Source organism: Centrocercus urophasianus, unplaced genomic scaffold (assembly GCF_019232065.1).
Source record: "Centrocercus urophasianus isolate 14NV4802_14NV808 unplaced genomic scaffold, USGS_Curo_1.0 seq_11, whole genome shotgun sequence".
Taxonomy (NCBI): Eukaryota; Metazoa; Chordata; class Aves; order Galliformes; family Phasianidae; genus Centrocercus; species Centrocercus urophasianus.
This window is the reverse complement of record NW_024884253.1, coordinates 86172021-86198715: the sequence shown is the minus strand read 5'-3', so window position 1 is coordinate 86198715 and position 26695 is coordinate 86172021. Positions and strand designations below refer to the sequence as shown.

Sequence of the window (26695 nt, the reverse complement as noted above, 5' to 3'; positions counted from 1 at the left end):
CGGACAGAAACAGAGCAGGCTTTGTTAGGCAAAACCTGGAGAAGTAGTACTCACTGCTGTAGGCTCTGACTGAGAAGACTCTGTGAGGCAAATGTATGTGTTTTAAGTAAAAGATTGAAAGCAAACTCTTTAATAATGTTTGCGCTGATGACAATATCTGTCAAAATGTCCACTTTCCATTTGATTTAATATGGAATTGTGCCACGCATTAACAAGGAAGCTGCCACCGTCTGTCTGCCACGTGAATTGGTGTTTAATGGCTGTTCCAGCACAGGGCTTACAAATGGTTCTTTTTTTGTTTTATATTAGGCATTTTCTGCAAATGTTCTATGGAAAACAATGCTGGGATCTGCAACAGAGAACAGTGGTGGCTTATGTCTTGCAAGGTTGTAAAGCAAGCAGGCCTTTTAAATATAAAAGTGAAAAAAAAAAGACATAAAAGAACACTTCCCATACATGCACCTCATAAATGATCACAAAATCACATAATTGTAGGGGCTGGAAGGGACCTCTATAGATCAAGTTCAACCCCCATGCAAAGCAAGCTCCCTACAGTAGCAGGCTGTACAGATAGGCATCCAGGCAGGTCTTGACTATCTCCAGAGAAGGAGAACTCCAGGCAGCCTGTTCCAGTGCTCCTTCACCCTCACTGTGAAGAAGTTCCTTTGTGTATTGGTGCAGAACATCCTATGCTCCAGTTCATGGCTGTTTCCCCTTGTCCTGTACCCACAGACTGGTGAAAAGACGTTGGCCATGTCTCTTTGACTCCCACACTTAAGATATAGACATTTATCAAACCACCTCTGAGTCTTCTTTTCTCAAAGCTGAACAGACCCAGGTTGCTCACCCTTTCTCCACAGGGAGATGTCCAGGCCGCAGTTCATCTTTGTGGCCCCCTGCTGTACTCTTTCCAGGAGATCCTTGTCTTTTCTGTTCTGGGGAGACCAAAACTGGACACAGTACTCCAGGTGAGGCCTGACCGGGGCAGAGCAGAGGGGGAGGATCACCTGCTGGCCATGCTCCTTTTAATGCACCCCAAGATCCCACTGGCCTTCTTGGCCATCAGGCATGCTGCTGGCTCACGGCCTACCTTCCACCCACCAGGACTCCCAGGTCCTTCTCTGCAGAGCTCCTCTCCAGCAGGTCAAGTCCCAACCTGTACTGATACTTCTGCTTATTTCTTCACAGGCGTAAGACTCCACACTTGCTTTTGTTAAACCTCATCTGGTTTGTTGCTGCCCAGCTCTCCAGCCTGTCCAGGTCTTGCTGAATGGCAGCACAACCTTCAGGTGCGTCAGCCACTCCTCCTAGCTTTGTATCATCAGTATACTTACTGAGAGTGGACACTATTCCCTCATCAAGGTCGTCACTGAAGACACTGAACAAAACCAGACCCAGCACCAACCCCTAGAGAGCACCACTAGTCACAGGCCTCCAACCAGACTCTGTACCACCGATCACCAGCCTCTGAGCTTAGCTGGTCAGCCAGTTCTCAACCCACCTCACCTTCCTCATCTAACTCACATTTTCTCAGCTTCATTATCAGGATGTTGTGGGAGACAGTATCAAAAGCCAAAGTGGACGTCAAGGTGGATGACATCCATTGCTCTCTCCCCACCTATCCAGCTGGTGATGCCATCATAGAAGGCTATGAGGCTGGTTGAACATGATTTTCCCTTGGTGAATCCATGCTGACTATTCCTGATGACCTTCTCCTCTTCCAATAAATAACAATAAAGGACAGCTGGATTACTAGAGGAGACATGGAAAAGAACAATAAGAACACTGGTATTTTTTCCTGGAAAAGGGAAGACGGAATGAAATAAAGGATTTGCCAGAATGACTGATTGTATTTGAACCATCAGTCCTTCATCACAACAGCTCTCCTGTGTGCATTACCTGTATCAAATTTCTTTGAAATCTAGAAGGGCTGCCTTGAAAGTAACACTTTATGATGCTGGCCCACAACTTCAGAGGCAGATGTTGGTAGTACAGCAGTAGAGGTTGAACCTTTTCACCAATATTCTGTTGCATTTGTTGCTCTGTGACAGATGGCAGCAGAGGGACAGTCTGACAAAATGACAGCTGAGTGCGTATAAAGCAAAAGTGTGTCACTGGACTCCTCCACACAGAAAAACAAGGCACCCACTGACATTCACTGATGCTTGCTTAATGTTGAAGGAGACCAAACAGTGGATGTGAGCACAGGGAAGAGATGGATGGTTCACTTCAGCAGTGGTGACAGTGACAGTAACAGTGACTGCAACCTCCACTGGTGATTTTTCTGAGCATGGAATGCGGGCTCTTTTGCATTGCTGGCAAAAATGCATAGCTAATAGTGGTGACTATGTGGAAAAATAGTATATTTTGCAGCTGAGAATGTTCTCCATCAAACAGTGTTACTGTGCTCTTTGTATCCGTTGTCGTTTCCACAGAAATAAGTGGGAGGTATTACTTTTGGAACAAGCTATGTATTTTAGAACAAAAAAAATTAGAACTAGTGTTCTAATGACCTTTGGCAACTACTTTCATCTGTTTATTTTTTTAAGTAAAGCCATATGACTAGATCTATCAGGATTGTATGAGGAAAGCGTGAAAGAAAAATTAAGCCTAGTATATTTAAAAACTTCAGAAGTAAAAAATAAAGCAGCATTTACTTGAATTAAAGTACCATCTTAACGACATGAAGATATCAAATTTTAAAGTGATACTGAAAAATCATTTAATATGAAAAAACTGTAAAAGTCCTGTTTCTTTAAGGAGATAAAATGCCCCATTTTTATCTTGAGGGATCATGAGATACCAAACCTTAAATCTGCCACTGGCTCCACGTTTTCTAGACTTCAGAACCAATCTCTGCAGAATTACAGGACAAAGCTGCAGCTTCTTGGGAAGATAATTTTTGAAGTTGGAATCTCCCAGAAATTTAAAATAAGTAAATTCTGAAGAAAAAGGCTGCCATGCACGCTTATCAAGCTGGAGTCTTTCTCTCAAAACATGAATGGAAGAATGGATAGCGTATTGAATACATCTTTGGATAGATAGGATTTTTGGATGAAAACTATATTCCTAAACGAGAGGAAAAGTAACATGAAGATCACTTCACATTTACAAAACAAAATAAGTTTTGTTAACCTGCATTTATAACAAATTCTAGGTTTGCACTTGTCTTCTGCCGCCTCCTGATCACTCCTGGTACACTAAAGCTCAGCACAGCTAACAGTGGGCTAACAGAAATGAGTTTTTACAGATTGGGAAGAATACGATCTCATTCTTCTCTAACTTACTTGAAATCAGACCCTTTTTGACTGATACTTGAAATCGATTTCAGTTTCAGAAGTTGTTAAATAGAAGAAAAAAAAATAAGTAAACATAATATGCTCAGTCCATGCAAGAAAGACCAATTACATCCCAAATAAAAGCACTGACGCCTGCCTGGGTAACGCTTTGAACTTTAAGTAACTCACCAAGTACCCAGAAAGTCTACAATAATTTTATGAGCAAAACCAAGTTTTGCCTCCAGCAAAAAGTTGGTGGACAGAAGGTAAAGTCAGTTATCACGTTCATTAGGGAAGTTCCCAAATTTGAGTCTCCACATACGTAATTAATTAAAAACAAATAAGCTTGGAAGAGCTTGGGCATAAGAACATTTCGGCCATCATCAAAGTTTGCATTTTTGAAGAGAGAAGAACATCACTATCAACAATACTCTCATGTCCCTGTGGATTGGTTCTTACCATACTGCACACGCGCACTCTTACATGCTGCACCTCCTCTCCAAAAAGTGACACTGATTCCTTTGCTCATTTTAATACCATCATAAAGTACATCTGTAGAAATACTGGGCTCCATATTAAGAAAAAGAACACCACCAACAAAAAGCCAGCAACGGAAGGGCAGTTGATATGGATGCAAGGGCAAGTGATAGAAAGTAAATGGATAGAGAATACAACATTAAAACCTCAAGAAGATATTAAACAAAATAGGTAGGAAGAAACAGGAGGAAAAAAAAGGTAGACTGCATGGAAGAAAAACATTTTTAGGGAGAGAAAAAGAAAGAAAGAGGGGGAAAAATGAGAAAAACTAAAAGATAATAGAATCATAGAATGGCTTGGGTTAGAAGGGACCTTAAAGACCATCTAATTCCAACCTCCTGTGGGAAGGGCTGCCACCCCCTAGATCAGGCTGCCTAGGGCCTCATCAAGCCTGGCCTTGAATACCTCCAGGGATGGTGCTTCTCTTGGCACGCTGTTGTAGTGCCTCACCACCCTGAGTGAAAAATGTCCCCCTAATGTCTAATCTAAATCTCTTTTTTAGTTCAAACTTGTCTTACAATTGAGAAATCTAATCCACTACATACTGCACAGAGACAGAGAAATATAGGTCAAAGGGGATGTTAGGAAGTAGGGGAAGGAAAGATACTTGAACTTGATCTGAACTTCATATGGCCACAGACCATTAGTTCCATACTCCATCTCATTGCTAAAGAAAGATCAGAGTTTGGAAGAAATTTTAACATGGCTACAACTGTCTACATTTTGTACCTTCAAGGTTTTACAGAAACTAATTTTAGAAAGCTAGAAATACCTTTCTTTTTCACACTGCTGTGTCAGTATCACAGTTATGATGGACAAGCCATACAGGTGAAAGAGACATGCAAAGAAAGGCAATGCCTTTCTTTGTAAAGCAACAAGAAGATTAATGTGCCCCAAGTCACTTGTTCTGTGTGAGTTGATATGACAGATACTTGATGTCCCTATAAATCTTGTCCATCACTTTGTAATTCAGCATTTTTTGAGGTAGAAAATGCTTATTTTAGGCAATCTGCTACACTAGCATTTGCATGTTTTATCAGGGAGAAAAACTGTGAAGTAAATGACATCATTTTCACGATTCAATTGAAAATATATATGTGCTGCGTATCTTGTGCAACTGCCACAGATGAAAGCTGTATTAATTTATTTTTTTCCCACCCAGGATAACAAACCCCAAATAATCAGTTCTGTTGCTATTCTTCACAGTCTCTCCTACTTGTCAGTGTCACTTTGGTCTAACCAATTGTCCAAAAAGTCAGACTATAACTTGGATACAACCACAGCCTTATGGAGAAAGACTTCTGCGCTGTGCAAAATGATGTGTGCAGAATTTGTTTTCATTATTTAACTGCCCCCATCAAACTGCAATTTGTATTGGAAGCTTATGAACCATTTTACTTTTGTCACATTTTTTCATGACTTTTTTTTTTCTGTGATCACTTTTACCTTTATTTGTTACTCTGTCTCACATTTTCCAGAATGTTTTTACATGGGAGTAAATGGGGAGGATGTCATCAGTGTATTTCATTAACTGTTCCAAAGATCACTAATAAAAAATATTTCAATAATATCTGTGATAACTTATTAAATATCTAAGTCTATGCCTCATCACAAAGCATTACCTTTACTTACCAATGAAAATTTGAATTTACAAGCTTCTACTAATTACACTGTAGAAAGACACAGCGGCATCCATTTAAGCTAAAAAAGCAAAAGCTTCCCTTTTGAGTGATAACTGAGGTAACAATCCCAAACAATTCAGTTAGCATCAGATGGGTTTGATGCTTTAAACACTGAATTACAGAAAAAGTTAATAGCACCGAATAGAATTTTAACTGCAGCGTTAAGCACATATGCTACCTGCTACCTACAAAAGCTACCTGCTTTTATTTCCTTTTTCTTTTTGGGCATGATACACCTCAAGTGAGATTGTATGTCTTTTATCTCAACGTTTCAGCTACAGAATTAAGACAGCAGATATATCTTTTTCTATGCAGCCTATTCAACAGAGAAATAAGCACTTTCATCCCACTGCCTTTTTTTTGCTTCTACTCCCAAACCCCTAAAACTGGTATTTGAACAGCTATTTGTAAGCTGTCTATATATTAATTTTCTTTGTGTTACAGATTGCATAAACTTCAATACAGCTAAGAGTCAAGCTAAAAAAAAAAAAAAAAAAAAAGGCAGCTTTTCAGGCCATTAGATTTTCTTCCCTATCATCAAGTAATGTTCAAGTATGCCATTAGCACAAGGCCACTGCACTACTCTTCCAAACAGAAATTGCTTTTCTCTTTCAGCAGTCTACTTTGAAGCCTTACATCCTATCAAGAGCACAAAACAGCTTTATGCAATCTCCTCCAAAAAGCAGTTCTAAGCATGAGGGACAGGAAGAGAAGAATGGATGCAGGTTACAATAAGAATATTTCCATAAAATGTGGTTGTATCTGCCATCTGAGCTATCACATAAAACTACAATCTATGTTGAGGCAGGAGATAGCAAAAGGCTCTGTTTCTTTTCAGCAATAATCTAGAAAGTATTTTCATCTCACAGAAGAACAACTCAAAGCACCTGCATTAGGAAATTCAGATTGTGGCTTGTATCACAGTCTCTGCAAACTCACAGTTGCCTTACGATTTAGTATAATGCTGTTCTTCAAATAAATGGAAAGTAGTTTAAAAGAATTTTTGTTATTTTTCAGAATCATATACCCAAGTCATTACCTGAAAAATCTCAGAACAAATTTCTTTCTCTCTTGCTTAAAAAATTGCCAAGAATTGCTCGTATTTTTTTAGCAGTTGTGAAATTGCCAGTCCCAGTACTTCTAAAAGCACCCAAACCTGGCTTACTGAAACTTGCCAGCTGGTGACGCTTCTGCTGAGGTTTGCCCCAACAGCAGCTCAGCACCATGCAGCTGTCTGTCCACTAAACCCTGCCCCCAGGTGGGATGAGGGAGAGAACGAGAAACAAAATAGAGCTCATGGACTGAGATAAAAGCTATTTACTAAAAGGAAAATAGGAACAGAAGAGCAACGACAAGATATATAGCTGCAATGCAATTACTTGCCACTGGATGCACAGCAACAGTATCACTGCCTGACGGCTGCCAGCACCATGAGGTGTCACCACAGCAGCCTCTGCCTGGTGTCCTGGGGTACAGAATAACCTGTGGTCTAACTCAGGCACTGTTCTGGCCTCACCTCACCTGCTGCCACACCATCAGCTCTGCCTCACTCAGTGGCCCGGCCCCAGATGCTTTCTCATTGCTCAGCAACAACCAAACATCGGTGTGATGTTAGTGCAGTTTTGGATGAAACAAGACAACTTCCTGATGCCAGTGTCAGTGAAATGTTGCCTATGTTCAGCAATAAAGAAACAGAAGGCAGCAAAGCCTGGGAAATAAGGAATTATCAAAGAGATAAGAGCGAAGATTAGTGAAACTAGTAAATCTCATCAGCCAAATAGGTTTAATACCACAACAGTGCTGTAATTTTTCACTAGCTACTTTCAATTAGTTACTCTCGTAGCAACACCTACAACTCCACAAGCTGTCCAACATTTCCATTTACATGTTCTCATGTAATCAAGTCACACCCAGTGCAGACACATCTTCAGAAGTAGCTCTCAGGATCCAGTTAACAAAGCAGCTAGAGCAGAGTGATGCCTGCCATTAGAATGTTAGCCAAGAATCAGGCATTTAGGTTTGCTTCTTTCAGCGAGCATCAGAAATTCAATTTTGCTTCTTTGAGAAGAATGCAGATAGGGTCCAGCTTCCCCAAACACAAAAGAAAAACAAAAGGAAGGACTTCACAAGCAGGGAAATCGGTCTCAAAAGATCTCTTAACTTCCACTCCTGCTTCCACACACCATGACAAAGTCAGTTGCACTGGTTCCCAGCGGCAGCGCTCTCCAGAGCAGCTACAGAACACTGTGGAAGAAAAGAATGCCCTGCAACCACAGATGTAAGGCTGCTGACATCTTAGGTTACTTATTTTGTTAGGGTTACTTATAAGGTTACTTATTTTGTTAGAAACAGGAGCAAGACTAAGTGCACTGCTGAAATACTTGCTTGAAAACAATTCTCACAGCAAATTCGTAAAGGACAGCAGCCAGTAGCGCCTCACCTTTGAGTTCTGCATAATCTTCATGCTAATCTTCCTTGAGCCAGTTATGATCATTTCTACATTTATTAAAACCCAATGAATACAAGAGACTGCTCCCACCCCAGCCCAAAGTGTATACCAGGTTAAGAGCTAAAAAAAAAAGAAAGAGAGAGAGAGAGAAAAAAGAGAGAAAAGAGAGAAAAGAGAAAGCTTTCTGTCACTTAATTGTGTGCCACAATACAATATTCCATACAACCTGCCAATCACACAGGCATTGTCTGTGAAGTTCTAGCTCTAGTTTTAACATTTCTGTAACGCATTAATATGGAACATTTTAAAGTGTGAAGCTTTAAGATTTTACACCTATTTGATTAGCATTGCATCTATTAGAGCTCATCTCCTGAAACAGTCATTTTTTTAAATCCTGAGCAATTTTAGCAGGGAAAGAATTCTCTCAAAAAACTCCTTTCAAATGATGCAAACATGGACTATTTCTTGTTTGGTCTGATACAGAGCATGCTATAATAGCCCACTAGCACTGTATATATTCCATAACCTTATTTTTTCAGAGCTCATGTCCTATTCCTGGGCAAGAAATTCAGACTGCAAATAGAAACAAATCCACAGCTGAGTTTGAAGCACAATTCAGGGAGGATTTCTCACTGCAGGAACTTGGTGAAAAGATGGATGTGTCCTGAGGTCTCTATTCCGGACTATCCTCTGAAGAGGGCAGAGCAACAAAATGAACAGCAATTGTGCTATATTCTGTTTTTTGTAAGTATAAACAGTGTTCTGCATCAATGTTCTGCATCAGTGTTCTGATCATTCTAAACATCTGCTCCAGGGCTAGACTGAATACTTACTCATTCAACAGAAAGAAAAAAGGAACTAGGTTCTCTGATGGTGAATTTGGATGCTTTCCATGTACTGGAACCTGAGGCTCATATCAAGCTCCTCAAACCTGTTGAGTTGATCAAGTAACATGCTATCAAAATAGGGCCAATTTTCAGAGGGCTAACACCATTTGGAAGATACCACGGAACTTAAACATCCATAGCAGACAGAATAAAATTATTGAGGTGTGCAGGTGTGTGAGGTGGTTGGTACACTTTGAGAGTCTCATTTGTATCTTACCTTTCTGATTGAGCTAGAGAAGGATAAACTGTACGGGTTATCAGAAGAGCTGTTCTGCTGATAACTAGAAGAATAGACATCAGCCAGAACTTGACTCTTAAGAAAGCAAATTGATATTTCTACTCTACATAAACACAGGAAAAAGTAAGTATTTCACAATAAGGAATGGCAGTGTCTACAAATAGAACACAGTGTTACTAAACATCCTGAAATAAGATTGAACAGATGTCAAACATCTACCTGGAATGATTTTTAACAGCCAAGATGTATATATCAGCATTTTCAAAATAATTATTCAGCTTTAGAAAGTATATATTTTAGAAGAAAAGGGAGCTTCTCATATGTTTTACATCAACAGTTCAAGACATTTCCCATCCATTCCAGACCGACGCTACAACGAGCTCTGTGGAAGGCAAAGTTTTGGAGGACCCACAGGCTCTGTAACACCACACTGACACTGGGTAGAACAGAACAGGACCAAATCCCCCTGGATAAGAACACAACTGAAAGGCAGTTTTTGAGGTTTGCTATTCTATGATTTCATCTAGCCAATGACAAAGGCAAGTAAAGTACACACATTTATGAATTAAATAACGCAGGAGCTTAACTACTCTTCCTCTGTTATCAGCAGGTGCAGATTTTCTCCCACATTTCCATCTCTTTGGCATGGAAGAACTTAATGATCCTGCTCCTTTGCTGCTTAATTGAGGCCTCAGGTAGGTATGTGACAAAACTCCACAGAAGAAATGGAAGGAAAAGAAAATGCTTGCTTTCCCTCTCGACAGAAGACCTGGCTTTTCATCTGGGAATGCACAACCACAGACCTTTAAAATGCCTATTGCAATACAGTAACTCGCACTATAAAGGCTAATATATACTGAAGAAGAATTTCAAGAAATAGCTGCTGTCTCTATCAGTCTACTGACCAAACATAAAGTAAGGTATGTAAGGTTAGTGTGGTCACTCCATCAAAACATCATTTTCTGGTTTACTGATTGAAGCATGAACTTGGAAGAATGAACTTTTTTCTGATTAGTTTTTCTCTTTCCTATGTGATACCCCATCACAAAAGCATGAAATTCTATCAATGCTTGGTAGACTTTTCTGTTTCAATCATTTTATTTCATCTGTTTTAACTACTACAACCAAGCCATAACTTACTCTTAAGTTTATCCCACTTCTACTTCAGAATGGGATTCAGAGAAAAGGCTTTTAACCAACCTAGAAAAAAGTTAGTGAGTACTGCAAGTAATTCACATCATGATTCTGGATCACCAATACTTTCATAAAGCAAAAATATCCTCCTTACACTTACTGAAAATAATCTACAAAATAACAGTGCCCCTCAAATCCAATCCTTTGTGTGATATTTAATCAGATAAACAGAATTTCAGTAAAACTAGTAAAACAGATCTCTACTTGAAATGTCTGTATTTTCAACTAACGTTGATTACTGTTAATGTTGATTACTGCTGCCATTCCCTGGACTGCAACAATTGTGAAGTGGGCAACTAAGGTGCAAATGAACAGCACAAAGCAAGAAGCCTGAAATGAGTCAGACCAAGCAGTTAGCAGAAGGAAAACCCTTCCTGTCAAATGGAAAATTGCATTTTTTTGATTCCATTTGTCCTGCTTTTTTATTTTATTTTATTTTTCCTTTTGCTCTCATATATATATATGTGGAATGTGCTTTGGAAACAGCAAAAGAAGGGAGCGTCAAAACCACTCACCAGACAATTGTGCTATTTTTAATAATTTATGATATGTCCTAAAACAAAGATCAAAAGGGAACATATCCAAGCATTTACATTCAATTCCACATTACCTGATGACTAATTTGTAAAGAGTGCAAAACTCTTCACAACTCAAGCCAAAATCATCTGAGGATACTTTGATACAATGCCACAAAGGATACAAGCAGGAAGGCAGCAGGAGTTACAAATGGCCAAGGTCCATTGAAAGTGCTAATAAAAGAATAATGGAATTTCCTTGTTCTATGAATAACAAGGGTTTGATACAGGAGAATTTCAATACAGAGAAGAATATCAAAGCTTCTGGATCATCAGAAGCCTCTCCTTATTAGATATTATTTTTCTTACTATTGCATTTAACTTAATAAGCTTCAACTCAAAAAAATAACAATCCCATTCAAAATCTTGTCACACTAATGTCCTTTATGCTTCACATTTATCTTTTTTCATAGATCCTTAACTTTTGCTTTATCAGGTCTCACAGACAATCAAAGATGATCCACAGAAAATACTTCAAAGAGATGGATTCCACTTGAAATGATACATAACTAATAAAATTGCAGAATATCTACTATTTGACAACTTTTTCTTTTTTTTTTTTTTTTGAAACTGTAAATGCCAATGTAGGTGGGAACTGTGCAACTCTCATAGCAACAGCCTGTCTGATGAATTTAATCCACTGATATATAGAGAATGTATTCATTTCTCACAGCTGTTTGTATAGCTATGCACACACTTTGCATGTGTTCATACATAGACAGACGTGCATACATACACTCTTCTGCTATGTTCTTCCCCCAAATATAAAACTCAGCTCTTTTTTCCACTGTATATTTAGCTACACATGTACACTTACAAAATGGCACATGCTCTGCTAAACAGAAGCAAAGACAGTGATGTCATACTGCTGACAAACTGTTGAAGAATCTAGTGTACTTGCCTAAAAAAGCATGCCCACAGATGGATCCAAGATTGGACAAACTCCTTGAAAATATTTACAAGTTTTCTTAACTCTCTCTTCAAACTGTTTAATGCATTCTTTCTCATAAAGTCTATACAAAAGCACTGTGATTATTGGCATCACAGAAATGTTGTAATGGCTGCCTTTCAACCTGATTTTATTGTCTCTGACTCCTGGTACTCCAAAATCTCCTTGCAACAGCTTTAGTTCTTTGACTCCACATTGCATGACTCTTTGGGAAGTGATCTTGCCTTCTTACCCCCGTGATACAAGATGCAGCAAACAATCATTCCAGTCTTTCAGGGTTCACAGACTTTACAAACAAGGATCAAATTACAGTTACAACAGCTACTTTTCTCCAAACAACCAGGAGGCAAAACAGCATCTTTCAGTGATAGCTTCAGAATCAATAGACAATTCATTAGTATCAGACATCTCTAGGCATAATTGACACAACAGTCTAAGTATCATTCAGGAATAACATAGCTTCTGAATAGAGAGAAAAAAGAAGGAAATCAGATAGCACACATGGTCACTTTGCACAATTTATCGACAATCCATAAATCATACTTCTAAGAGGTTAAAGCAAGTTACTGATTGCAAAAATCAGAAAACGCAGCTTCTCAAGCTTGGTGTGAAGAAACCAAAAATCATTCATATGCATAATTCACAGCATAATTTAAGTAACATGAATGCCTTCAATTTTCAATTTTATTTCATTTTTGCATGAACATAAAATATAATTACTATGGACGTTTGGAATTACTCTTAATAACAAATGTAGATAGCATATTTTTCCTTACCTTATGATCATATGGATTGTATGAATGAAACAGCTGGGACAGATCCTTTGTTCTTTGTTTTTTCTGAAAAATAATATTAATAAATGATCTCTGTTAGAAGAAGTAAAGGAAAAAGAAAGAAACTACAGATTTAAAAAGTTGCATGTAGGTACAAATTCTATTCCCACTTCGTTAATGGAACTCTAAGTATGAAGAGTTGTGTATGCAGATCAAGGATGCCAAATATCACAGGAAACAACTTATATATTAACAATGCTAAGAACATAACCTTCATAAAAATAATAATATATAGAACAATAATATAATATAATATAATATAATATAATAGAATATAAATATATAGAACAATATATAGAATGTGTAAACAGTTCATGCTTGTTTTAATTTCTGAACAATAAAACATAACTAAAGTTTTAGAATATAGATAAACTTTGAAGATCAGGCTCCAATCTTGCAAAGACCTGTCTGTTATTCCAGTGTTTACTTGCACTCCTGTTTTTCAGCAGATTCAATTTAAAGGAAGGCGGCTTAAAGATGAATCATATACTATTTTTCTATCTCTTGATGATAATACTCTCATTGCCTTGACTGTTGAAAATTAATAGGTAGTATGCCATTAAATGCCAAGTCAAAGGGAAAGAGGTTCTTTCTGTTAAGGACAAAGCTCAAAGACAAAACCTGCTTAATCCAGTTTCTACTGAAATCAGTGCAAGACCTTTCAGTGATTTCAGCAGATGTTAAACAGAAATCTCACCTGCATTCTATAGAGAGGGGCATGGGAAAAGGAAAAAAAACAACACTCTTCATCTTGAATACAGAGATGAATCACATGGAAGTTCAGAGTTTCATTATGTCAAAATCTACGTTAACTTAATTAATAGGTCTGGAAGGCAGAGCATTCCATGTTGGAAACTGGAAAGAGGAGACAAGAACTCTTTGCTTGCAGTCTGTCCTGTAGTTTTGTTTTAGCAATCAGTGAACGCTGTTTTCCATCTGTTTACTAAATAGCTGAATAACTGCATTTTGGGAAACTACGGGACAGTTCTGTCATTTTTGATTATATATTTTCTTTCCACACATTTTTTTTTTCTATTAAATGTTCAGATGCACTCAGTTGTACAAGCAGTAGTTTCAGTTACTAGTACAAATTTAAGACAGCTGCATAATCCCAATTTCAAAGTATCAGATTAATATTACTACTTCTATGAGGTCACTAACTCTATTTCAGTTATGGCCACTAAAGAGTCAAAATAATTGCCCCTATTTGAAGAAGAGAGCTGAATTTTGCTTTCAGTACAGAGAGTTGCTTCTCTTATAGACAGTTCTACCACAGTAATACAGCACACCTAATACACCTAACCAGCTTTGTTTCTGTGAGATTACCAAGCAACTTTAACAAAGTAATATTAATAAAGACATTTTTGATGGTGTAGAATTCCTCAGAGATCTAATATGCCAAAGAAAAGATCTCTCTTAGTAGAGGAACCTTGGCCCTCTAATCCGTATTAATACCTATCTTATTTTCAAAGGAATAAAAACACTCTAACAAAGGGCTCTAGTAGTACAACTCAAATTCCTTTTCCACCCTGCAATGACTTCAATCCTTGTACAATTACGCACAGCAACAGTACTTACAATACTATAAAAAAGATTTAGAGAAATGCCATAATAAATTGAAGAGTCATCAAAATGATTATTTAAAAGTTACTTAAAATTAATTTAATATATAATCATGCAGGAAGTATTTTAACAAGGAATCTAGAGATCTCCACTGAACTTCCTAGGGAAACGAAACAAAAAACCACCAAAACAAAATTCAGAAAATAAAGGCTACTGAAGGCTACTTCTCTCATTTCCATTTTGACTGCCTACAAAGTAAGTTTGAATACTTTCACTGAAGTACCTTCAGTAAATACCAGTAAAAATTTATGACAGAAAACCCTCATTCTTCACCCTCACACACTAGACAAATTGCCATTTACAGTGCCACTGCACTACTCCGTTGGCCATGACGCATAATGAAGATGCCCACTGTTACATTCACCATCATCTTCCATTTTTGTATTTAGGAGACCACTCACTCACAGAAGGTAGAAGTTTTGCATTTGTATGGTATGTTGGTTATGAAATAAAGTGTTCCTGACTGAGGAAATGCTGAAAATCCATGAAAAAGAGCAACATGCAATGGAGCTGCTGAAAAACGCTCCCAGAAAAGTCACAGGATGTCCTGCATGCTTAGTTCACCTAAATCTAAACGGTACTTGACTGGGTTGCAGGAACTTTGGATACATTAAGACAAAGATGCTTTAATTACAGAGTTGAGGTTGACCAGTGATAATTTGTGCCTTTCTAGAACACCGAGTTCACTCAACTCGGATTTATTAATAAAAAAAACCACAACAAATATAAAACATTTAAAAGTGTTTTTACCATTTTCAGAGACAAAGAAACAAGCACTGGGCTTAAGCTGCTATAACAGTAACCCCTTCAAATCCTTAAACGTAGAGTATCAATCGTAAGTTTTTTAAATGGAGAAAAGGCAAGGTTCCCAGCTCACCTCCAGAAGGAGAAAAGCACGAGAGCTGCGTCAAAGCAGGCCTCTCCACATCTACACATGACAGGAAAGCAAGGAGGTAAGGTTCTTCTTTCTCTGCCTCTAAGGCACTATTCCAGACACTAAACTTTCTGTCTTCCTTTCAGTTGAGCCTATTGATAAGCATCTCCCATGGCTTTCCTTGATGCAGCTTTACCCCTATGTCTCTCTACTCACTACTAAGCCAACATCCTTTTCATACTGATCATTGAAAATAGAGTATGTGATCGTGCAGACATTTTTTTCACTTCTCTGCTTCAATACATTCTTAAAATGTTAAATTATACAGGAGATACAATGCACACTTTTTATTGTTAGCTGAAGAGGTATGTAAAAGATTGACAAAGAGTAGATGAAAGTGGACTTGCAGGACTGAGTTTTATGTTGTACAATCATATATTTTACACAAGGCCATGATGGATGGCCTTCCTGAAGTAAAGCACAGCTACAGTAAATGAACTATTTCAAGCTTATTACTGAAATACATGCAAGTAATCAAGCACTTCTCAAAAGACAGGCAGTGTTCAACATGCAACTATAAAATAAAAAACAGAAGAAAATACTTCATTAAATAAGCTGGGAAATGGAGTAACTACTGAATACTAAACACCATGGACTCACACAAGTATATTAGACTTTTCTGTTGATGTTCTTTCCTTATTTGGTTCATAATTACCTGCCTTGCAGATGGCACTAATGTAACTTGTAAACTGCTTGATTTCTTTCAAGCATCACGGATCTATAAAGTTTAGTGTGAAGAAGAATTCAAATACTGCTCAAATACTTTTATTACAGATTACTTAGGAGAAGCTAACAATTTAATACTCTCAGTTTTTCACCTAGTAATAAAGAATTTCAAGATTACTCCCCAATATGAAATGAAGTTCAACAACATTCAGCTTTAGTATGTCCATTCACCACCTTCAAGGTTCACAATAATTCTAGTCAAATATCACAGATCTGCAGATTCCACCAGTTTCACTGAAGGTGTAAGCCTCAACTGTATTGCCAACAAAATTCTTTTTTTTTTTTTTCCTTCTAATTCCATCTCTTACAATCCCTCTCTTCTGTACAGTATTTGTAAGAACTAAAACAAAATATAATTTTGCCTCAAGAACCTGACTTGATTTAGTCCTTATGAAGCATCTCATACTCTAGAGCATAATACCACACAATAGCAATGACTTTTTTTTTCAAACAAGTCTAGAAAGCCACACCACTTCCTTGTATAGAATATAATGGATTAGCTAATTTAGAGATGAAACCACATCAAACTTTGTGAGCCAGAATAGAATTTAACCGTACTATGAATCGTATACCTACTGAAAGTTTTGTATAAATAATTCTTTTACTTTATTATTTGTGGAATCCCAGTTTATGGTTCAAGACTGAAAAAGACAGCAAGTGACAAAAAAAGTGGGAGCCAGGTTACAAAATGCTACTGGGGAGAATAAAGTAAAATAGGCAGGTTTTTTTACTATTAAATATTGTATACAGGCAGTGTTCTTGTAAATGCAGTCTACAGAGTCCTGTGTTTTATAGGAACCATGGCAAAAAATGCTTTGATAGACTGCAGAAGGAAGTCACCTTCCCCAGTATCTCAGTATAACAGACACTTCTTTTCAAGAGTAAGCAAGGAAATAGCAACTGTCTTTTCTGAAACAGTGTGTGCCCAATGCACTTTTTGTCATGGAATCTAACTTCAATAATGCACTTGTCCAGAACAGCAATGAAACTGTATCCTCCCCCCCCACTCGGTAATTCAGGGCCTTAGGTAGTTCCAATCCCCAGAATTTTATAGGAGAATTGAGTTAGGAGCATCCTATCAAAAGACACTAACTGGTCTAATTTAAACCTCCAAAGAGTAATTTGGCAAAATAACAGAAAGATGTAGCATCTACTGTAACCGAGGTATACTTAAATGCCTTGCTGGGAGATGCAGTCCATAAATTTTTAAATCTCTGTACCCAAACCACAACATGGAAAAGCGCCAAGTCACTGAAACTGCCAGGTTACACAAGTTTACAGATTGCCTTTTGTTCTGCAAAACAATTGTAAGAAGTGATCAGAAATTAATGAACCTTTGACCTTGAGTTATCCCATGCATTGCCTTTGGGTAAGCCTGAAAAAAATATCATGACCAGGTCAGATTTTGTGGTAAAACCAGTGTTCATTATGGTTTTGTGTCTGTGCTCTGCAAAGTATGGAAGGGCAGGAATGATAACAGAATCGCAGAATCGTAGGGGTTGGAGGGGACCTCTGGAGATCAGCTAGTCCAAACACCCTGCTAAAGCATGTTCTGCACATTAACTTGCTCAGGAAAGCATCCAAGTGGATTTTTAATCTCTCTAGAGAAGGAGACCTATAACCTCTACGCTGCTAGTACCAGTGCTCTGCCATCCTGAAAGTAATACAATCAGATAGAACTTCCTGAGTTGTATTTTGTGCTTTCTGTCCATTGTCCTGTTGCTGGGCACCAACAGAAAGAGCTTGGACCCATCCCTCTGGACTCCAATACTATAGATATTTATAAGCATGGATAAGATTGCCTCTCAGTCCTTTCTTCTCCAGGCTGAACAGTCCCAGGTCTTTCAGCCTCTCATCATACGGGAGATGCTCCAGGCCCCTAATCATCTCTGTGGGGCTCTGCTGGACTTTCTCTAGAAGTTTCCTGTCTTTCTTGAACTGGGGAGCCCTGAATTATTAAAATGAAACCATGCTCTCATTTGAGGAATTTCAGAACTGCCAAAGCTAAGGGTTTTTTTTTTATTTCTTTGTTTTCTTAAAACAAATAGTTTTTTTTTTAATGTTCTGATGCATACATCCATTTTCATAGACTAAAGAAGGACAATATTCTCTAATTCCTACAGCCACTTGCACTGTTTCCAACACCAAGCGGACTGGTTCATAAATGTACTATAATTCTTAACTGAAAAAAAAAGATTTCTGATATTACCTAACTAAAATTCAAGTGCAAATGACAGAAAGCAGCACTTAACATTTCCATGTTTTTTCTGCTTACTTATGAGTCATTGAAGAGGAAAGAAGGAAAGAAAATAGAAATATACGTTTCCCTGTATGCATCTGTTCTGTAGGTATCCATGGGTATAGATGGCAGCATAACAGAAAGCAGCAGGCTAAAGACAAGAACGCTAGATATTGAAAAAATAGCATACAAAGTTTTTTGAGGACTGACAAACTGAGCCTAGTAGTCATGTCACATCTGTGTTGTGGTTTCACCCAACAGCAGCCCAGCACCACACACTCGTTTGCTTACGCCCTTCCTTCAAGTGGAATAGGGGAAGAATTGCAAAAAACCCCACAGAACTCATGGGTTGAGATTAAACTATTTATGATAGGAAAAAAAAAAGGATAATAGTTATGACAAATTTACATATTTACATATATGTAAACATACAAATTAACATATGTATGTAAGCATATAACAAGAGATGCACAAGCAATTGCTCAGCACCTACCAACTGACACACCAGCTCAACTGTCTCCCACAACAAAACCAGATTTTCAATTCAGCACCTGGTCAAATGAACTCAAGGAATTTGAACATGGATTGCATCCAGCTCAAAAATAAAACTGTTTTTATATTTCTGTAAAATTCTGTTTAGTAGCTTGAATCACAAAAACTGTTTACAGGTAATTACCTTCCTTTCACTTCATCACACAAAACCCCAGTTTTGGCTACAGAGTGAATGCTAAGCACTGGAGTAGATTTAAAGATATAGGAGTCTTAAAGAAGAGATATTTTTACCATCATTGTAATGGGGAAAAAAAAAAAGAACCAGGCTCTCATGGATCAGTCAGCTATCGGGAAAACATGGAGAAAGGATGCAAAACTACTTATAAGCATCCAGGAAGGAAAACAAAGAAAGCACAGATTTCCCCCCAGTAACCAGCAGCTGTATCAATCAGAACGAATTTCATCAGAGAAAAAGTATTTCTTTACATAAGAGAAAGCACAGCTCTCTTGATGGTTCGTAAGGCTTTCTACAGCGCTTCACATCATTCTCATAAAAACCATAAGGAAACATGGTCTAAATAAAACTACTAGAAAGCAAGCACAAAACTTGCTGGAAGAGGTTAACTTGGAATACCTCACTCAACAGTTCACTGACAAATAAGGATTATATATATATATATATATACACACACACACACATATTTAATTTTTTTTTCCCCACGGTCTACCTCCCCCCTCCAGCCTTCACATCTTTAACTCTCTGGTCCTAAACTTGCTGTAAAAGTCCTTACTCAGGCAGAATAGCAAGCCATAAATAGAAGGGAGCTGCTGAGGAAGCAAGTAGTACAGAGATTCAGATGTCAAACTCTTCTACCATATACTATAAAATATCCTGTACCTACGTCTGTTTCTGAGGCAAGTGATTTTTGGTATCACAAAGCAGTTTGGATATGAAGCTTATTTATCTCAGTAATAGTAATCACAGTACTTAACAAAACTAAATACAGCGAAAAAAAATCAAAGAGACAATCTTCAGAGGAATTAAAGGTGAGGCCTAGCAAGCGATTGATATTAAATTTCCCTGCTGGGAGCAAGGTAATTATTTTATGATACCTATTAAGAAAGGAAAAAAAAGAGGTAGTGAAGAAACTGAATACATTTCTTCTTCTACGTGTCTTCTATCTGGACATCACAATACTTTTTTGAAATCTAAAGGAAAAAAGCTTACCCTACTGAAAATCCTTATAGAAAGGTTGGAATCCAGTCACGCTGTCACTTAGGGCAGCATAATGGAGCTACAGTCACATCACTGCTCTCAAAAAAGCTGCCATCTCCGGTTCTCAGCAGAGGTGAACTCAATTGTTCCACACTGTGACACCTATTTGCAAAATGGCTATTTCATTTTGTTTCCCTGTGACAGAAATCAAGCTGATCATAAGATGACAACGTCCCCTAATGCTAGCAGAAATGGTGACAGACCAAATCTCAAGGACAGAGAGAGAACTCTTCCCCTCCAAATCTCCAGAGAAATAACAGCTACCTTGAAAAATAAAGTGTAGAGAAATTACAATCAAAGCAAAAAAAATACTAGAGATGCTTGAAAGAAATAGTAATTTTTTTACATTTAGAATCAAAGCAGTCAGATCTTTTGCCAAGCAGATAAATAGAATACCCTACCAGACCCCTCTAAATCCTGTTCCCTTACATTGCTCACTAGCATAAATAGTTGACCAGAACCTGTAATCTGAAGTGTACAACTATCAGCACTATTGCTTCTACGAATACAAGCAATAGGAAAGTGAAAAAACACAGATCCTATCTACAAATACTATCTGTAGTTAGAGACAGTAATAACAAACTAGAAAATAGCATTTTTTAGTTTACTCTTTTTTAGACTTTGTTAACAGTTCTACAGAGAGCCCACTGGAGATAATGAACAAGGAGACTCATTTCTGAAACCAAGTATTTAGCAGTAAGTGGACAAAATGGGGGTAAAAGCATTGAAGCTTCAAACAAATCTTGACTTGATTGTTCATACACATGACTCAGCAAATCCCCACCATTGCTTACAAATAAAAGGCATTCTCACTTTTGCTTAACTGGGCTCTAACTTTTCTCAAGACCGAAGACAGCATTCACACTAAGCATAGCCTAACTGACTGTTACGAAGTGCTGAGACCATTTAGACAGATGTCTGATTCTCCACAGACACTTTTTTTCCAGGAGGAACAATAAAAGCTTGCAGCCTCAGCTGTGTTTTGTGAATTTGTGGTGGCAGACTTGTCCATCTGGATTAGTGTCATCTGCCCTTTTAGAAGAAGATCAGTGCCTGTAAAGCTTTCAAAGACAAATCATCTCTGCAAAGGAAAGATTCCATGCAGACCTACTGATTTTAATTTATTTTTTTCTATTTGGCCTTACCATAAAGTCCAAGTGAGATTTTTATCCAGAAAAGCAATTGTATTTACAACTTTTAGCAAAACCATCCACTAAAGATTTGAAAGCACTAAATGTTACTATGCTTTAATACTCCACCAGCTGTCCCTAAAACACATTCTTCCTGGAAAGAGCTAACTTAAAAGGAACTCACAAGGCAAGTATGTTATTACTACAGCTGTGATAGCTGGGCAGAAGCACTGAAGCTGACTTGAGCCAAAGTTAAGAGAACTGGACTACACTGAAGTGGAATAGTTTGTACACAGCAGCAAATCTCTTGTAGAAATACTGCAAAGTAAAAAGTAAAAGCAAATAAACCCATTTTTTTAGGAAAAAATATAAGAATGACAACTATAAAATAATATATTCACTGGTTCTGATCTGTGGTGAAATTATATAGATAAAATTATTTTCAAAGAATGAGATTCTACCAAGAGTTTCAGCGCAGAGAACACTATTATGAACTTCCTATAAAAGCACTGGCTCACACATTTAGACTGGTGGTATAATCCATTACATAAATGTGCACTCAAACACTTGCACCTAATATTTCAGTATCACTTATGTGTTATTTCTTTCCCTAAACAAAAGAAGTCAAATTAAATAACAACAACAACAACAAAAAACAACAGAATGATGACAGGAATAATATACTGTAAAAGAATGAAGTGTGCATAGCATGCATGGTGGCTTCTTCTACTTGCAGAACAACATACAGGATAAGTTACTGTAGACATGGAATAAAATGCCACTACATTCCTTCTAATGGAGGAGAGGCCATTAGCTTCTATCAGAGGTTTTGTAAATTCAAAGCTTAAGACAGCACAGTCTCCTTCCTTTCTCTTTGACTGGTTATTCTCCTCTTCTAGAAAGATGGAAGAATACAGGATATGAAGGTCAGGTTGGATGGGGCCATGGGCAACCTGATCCATTGCCTGACTGAGTGGGTGGGAACCTATGGCAGTGGGGTTGGAGCTAGATGATCTTTAAGGTTCCTTTCGACCTGAGCCATTCAGTGCTTCTATGATCTAATATGACTTTTTAAAGAATTACAGAAGAAAGGAGAAAAAAAAAATATTAATCACAAATCTTCCATCAGCTCTGGATTAGAGGTTTCATCTTTTTTTGAGTGTTCTTCCTCAATTTAACCCTAAGCTCGCTCTAGAAACAAGAAGAATGTGAAATTGGGTAAAAATGACCATTTTCAAAGTAACCATCCCGCTCACAGCATAGCTAATACTCTTTTGATAAATGAGCTCTTCACACTACGTCTTCCCATGGCACACAGTTAAAGAGAAGTGGGCAAAACAACCTAAGCTCTTTGCACCTCTTCTGACAATAGAGCACTTGCAGACTAGTGGATGGAAGAATATAAATCAAAGCATTGTTCAGTTTTTAAGTTGCCTAACTTCCAGAAATCACATTTCTGCATATTTTTCATTTTTATGACCTTACAGAAAGCATTCTAAACTAATAAAAATAATTCAATTGTGTCAGTTTGTTATGCTAAGTATAATATTTCAACAACAGCTGTTTATATCTGAAAACCAAGTATTTTTTATTATGAGATTGACTACAATAAATGAGCAATCATCACTCAAGAGGTATTTTTCTAAATAATAAATTGCAGAGGCCAGATATACTCTCATTTCCTGTCTTCTGCAGCTGACATGTTACAGAATTCATGGAATATGCTGAGAGCAAGCAGAGACTCTTCACTTTCAGACATACAAGTGGAGGAATACAAGTGCAGATACGTAGGCTTGACTTCCTATTAGAGTGCCAGGATAAGCAAATGGAAATAAACAGTTTTTACTCAAACAGACTTACATTGTTGGCCAACTTTCATTCTTAAACTGATAGGAAACCAAATGTTACTTATACCAGTAATAGTGAGACAATAATGATCTAAATTATTGTACTGGCTACACTTATTTGTTTGGAGAAAAGCTTTAAAATTTTGCAGAGTAATAAATCTAATTAATACATTCATATATGATTGCTATTATTACTTACAAAAAACTATTTCTAATCAATCAAAATATAGTCATTAGCCACCTGCTTTCTATACTAAGACAAGTTTCTTTCCACATATGACTCTGAGATGAAAATGCTGGGTTATTAGGAAGGGATCCACTTTTAAGCTAAAAGCAGAAAGAAAAAAAAACATCTCAAAACTGAAAGACTAACTGCAAATTTCTTCAGGAAATCGGGAAGACTGATTTTTTAAATAGAGTATAAATTTTTACTTAGATATATCTATTTTAGAGTATAACTTATAACACTATATATAGGTGGTTGTGTGGAATTATTGTGTGTGAATTTGATATCTGACAAATGAATCACTTATTATTGCTCTATTGTTAAAACTTCGCACAATTATTCACAACAGGTTGAAGGCTGCTGGAGTCACAGAAGTCTTAAAATGGGGGAAAAGAACACGTAAGCAATTAGCTACCATTCTTAGCACTTAATCAAAACTTGATAGAAAAGACAAGACTTCAGTATAACCACTATTTTACTCTTCCTAGCAATCTAAACAATAATTAATGCATGACAAAGCACCCAGTGATCTAGCAAATCTCTAAAAGCAATTCAAGTATTTACATAAATCTTTAATTGAATTATAGCACTGTTTTGCAGAAAATCTACATTTACATGCACATGTTTTATGCATTTAAAAATATCTGAATATGCAGTGTACAGTGGAGGAAAAGAATGTGTCTTACCACCGCAGCTGGAACTTGATGCATTTTTGCAGCAGGAGTTCCTGGGCGTGGGTAAAATTGATTAATAAATAAGCTTGGAAACTTATACTGTTCTACAAGTTTCATAGTTTCTTGAAAATCTTCATCTGTCTCTCCTGGAAAACCACAGATGATGTCTGTAGCAATTGTTATCCCAGGCACTCTGTAAAGAAAGTAGAAAGAATTACTGAACTTAGGACGTGCAAGTCTTATTCACCTAAAAGCTAGCATACATGGACTTAAAACTCCTCAACTTTACCTACAGAAATTGAAGCCTAAAATTATCTTTAGGGAAATAAATAAGTAAATACATAAAATGATTGCTTGGGGATGGAGAATACATTTGGTACTCAGCAAGCAGCACAAGCAATATGGCAGACACTGCAGCAAATAACGGATCAGTATCATGATACAAGAGTGAGAACACTCGGACAAACTCTTCCTTTATCAGAAATTCTAGGTGATGACAGATTCCTTAAAGTCTATTACTTAATCCACAGGATGTGTAACTTCCGAGACTTCTGAGCCACTAGAATTTTTCACACTGCTTTCAAAAGAGATCTGGATATCCAAAAAAGGGGGCTGGCATCTCACGAAGCCTAGAAATTACGAGTATCAGCAAGACATCTTTTAGTCACAATTTAATTTCTAACTCAGTACTCCATGGAAGCCAACTATTCTTTGTGCTAAAAGGAAAACAACACACCTCAGTTCACAGCCATTGAGCAATCCCATTCATCAAGTTCAACAGCTCCTAACCATTCTGCTTAGACTGAAGACGCAGAGCCCTTAAGTACATGGCCCAGAAAAAATGAGTTCTTCAACCAAGAGATTACTACATGGTATTTACAGAGCACTGTATGGGACCCTGGAGATATCAGCACAGTTTTCTGAATGTGATGATAGCCAGCTGGATGACCACTGTCTTATGAGAAGCTGGGAAAACTCTGCATTGTTTTGTGTCTCCGCCAGCTTGTTTCTAAAGTGGGAATAACGACAAACTTCTTCTGCTGACAGGCAGAAATGAACAGCACTCCATACTGACACAGACAAGGCTGTGGTTCCAGAAGAGTTGGTTTCTGGACAGCAATAGCGATAAAGCGGAGAAAATATAATTTACTTTTCCTAATAAGTATCCCACACAGATACTGGTAGCATCTGACTTAAAGTAGGTTTTATTTCAAGTAGGGGGAATAGATGAGATGCCTTGTAGAAATCCCTTCCAATCTAAATGCCTCTACAGTACTTAGGCAGGCTGTAGCAAGCAAACAGCTGAGACCTATTCTCTTAGAGGTGTCTTATTACAGTGCATCACCATAAAAAAATAATGCTGTGCTTACAGTGGGCAGAGAAACTTGAATTGGCATAGCCAAAAGAACCTTTCTGCAACACTGAGGTCTACTGCAACAGGAGAATCTATTGATAAAAGACCCTGGAGAGGGGAAGAGGAGAGTATTTTTCTTAGTAATTTGATTAGGTGCAATATTAGAGGATGCAAAGTTATATTCAACTCAACGTTTTTAGCAGTAAATGGTGGTAAATATCTTTTGTGACTATTTAAACTTAACAGAACAAAAGAAAATGGCTTGAATCAGGAATGGTGTGGTGACCATGTCTAAGAAAGTCATCTTGCCTCTGTACTCGGCACTGGTAAGGCCTCACCTCAAGTGCTGTGTTCATTTTTGGGCACCTCAGGACAGAAAGGACATTGAGGTGCTGGAGCAAGTCCAAAGAAGGGCAACAAGGCTGGTGAAGGGCTTGGAGAAAAAGCCCTATGAGGAGAGACTGAAGGAAGTGGAGCTGTTTAGTGTGGGGAAAAGGCGGCTGAGGGGAGACATTATTGCTCTCTCCAAACACCTGAAAGGTGCTTACAGCAGAGCGGGGTTGGTCTCTTCTCACTGGTGGCAGGAAGAGGGGAAATGGCCTCAAGTTGCACCAGGGTAAGTTTAGGTTGGATATCAGGAAGCTCTTCTTACAGAAAGGGCTGTTAAGCACTGCGATAGGCTGCCCAGGGAGGTGGTTGAGTCACCATCCCTGGATGTGTTTAGAAACTCTTTAGGATTGTTAGAATTAGGGGAGTAGGCTTAGGTTGCGGTTGGACTCGATGATCTTAAAGGTTCTTTCCAACCCGAGTGATTCTACGATTCTAAATAATTTGCATATATGTAGAGGCAACAAGTTTATACTAAAGTAGACGTCATGGCCTCGTCTCACATGTGTCAGCACATAGAGTGAACTGCACAGGAATTTGTTAGACAGTGTCTTGTTGGAATCTTCTTTCATTCTTCATCTTCTCATTTCATCTTCTTTCTTGCCTTACGAAAAATGCTCACAAAAGAAACAAACTAAATTCAATCCCTTTCTGAGTTCATGGATTCTCACGGATTTTTTTGACATTTCAGTTAAACACAGAATTTGAATGTCAAACCAGAACTCGTAAAATACAGTTATTGGACTAACACCTTGAAGATGTCCAGTAAGTGGGAAACAAGCCCAATATTACACAGGATAGCAAAAAATTGCCAAACTATTGGTTAAACTGCTTCAATCACCAAAGGATTCTTAAGGCTGGCACGGTGCAAGATAAAAGGTTCTGCAACATGATTTTGTAAACATTACAAATGTTTTGTGCAGTAACAGCTTATGGAAAAAAAATTACATTGCTTCATAAATCAATATCAGTAACATCGGCTGCCATTTCTCAGAACGTGCACAGAACATTCATTACATTTGACAAAACCATTATAATGAAGTTATTTTAACCATTTTAATGGCACTATCAGAAGCAGTCAAAGCATTTATTACCAATGGTAGTAGTAATACCATCCTTTATAGAGGTTTGGTTGTTTCTATAGCAACACGAATTATTAGGCCCA

At 37.7% G+C, this 26695-nt stretch overlaps 1 protein-coding gene across 2 annotated transcripts in view; it reads right to left on the bottom strand.

The window, feature by feature from the left end:
* CDKAL1 (CDK5 regulatory subunit associated protein 1 like 1) overlaps positions 1–26695 on the bottom strand; it is a 362027-nt gene that overhangs the window by 73114 nt on the left and 262218 nt on the right. For both annotated transcript variants that reach the window (XM_042837305.1, XM_042837314.1), the window contains 2 exons: positions 23802–23982; positions 12566–12628 (listed from right to left, as the gene is read on the bottom strand). In XM_042837305.1, the coding sequence (XP_042693239.1) occupies positions 12566–12628; positions 23802–23982 (244 nt within the window). The remainder of the gene's footprint in view (positions 1–12565; positions 12629–23801; positions 23983–26695) is intronic.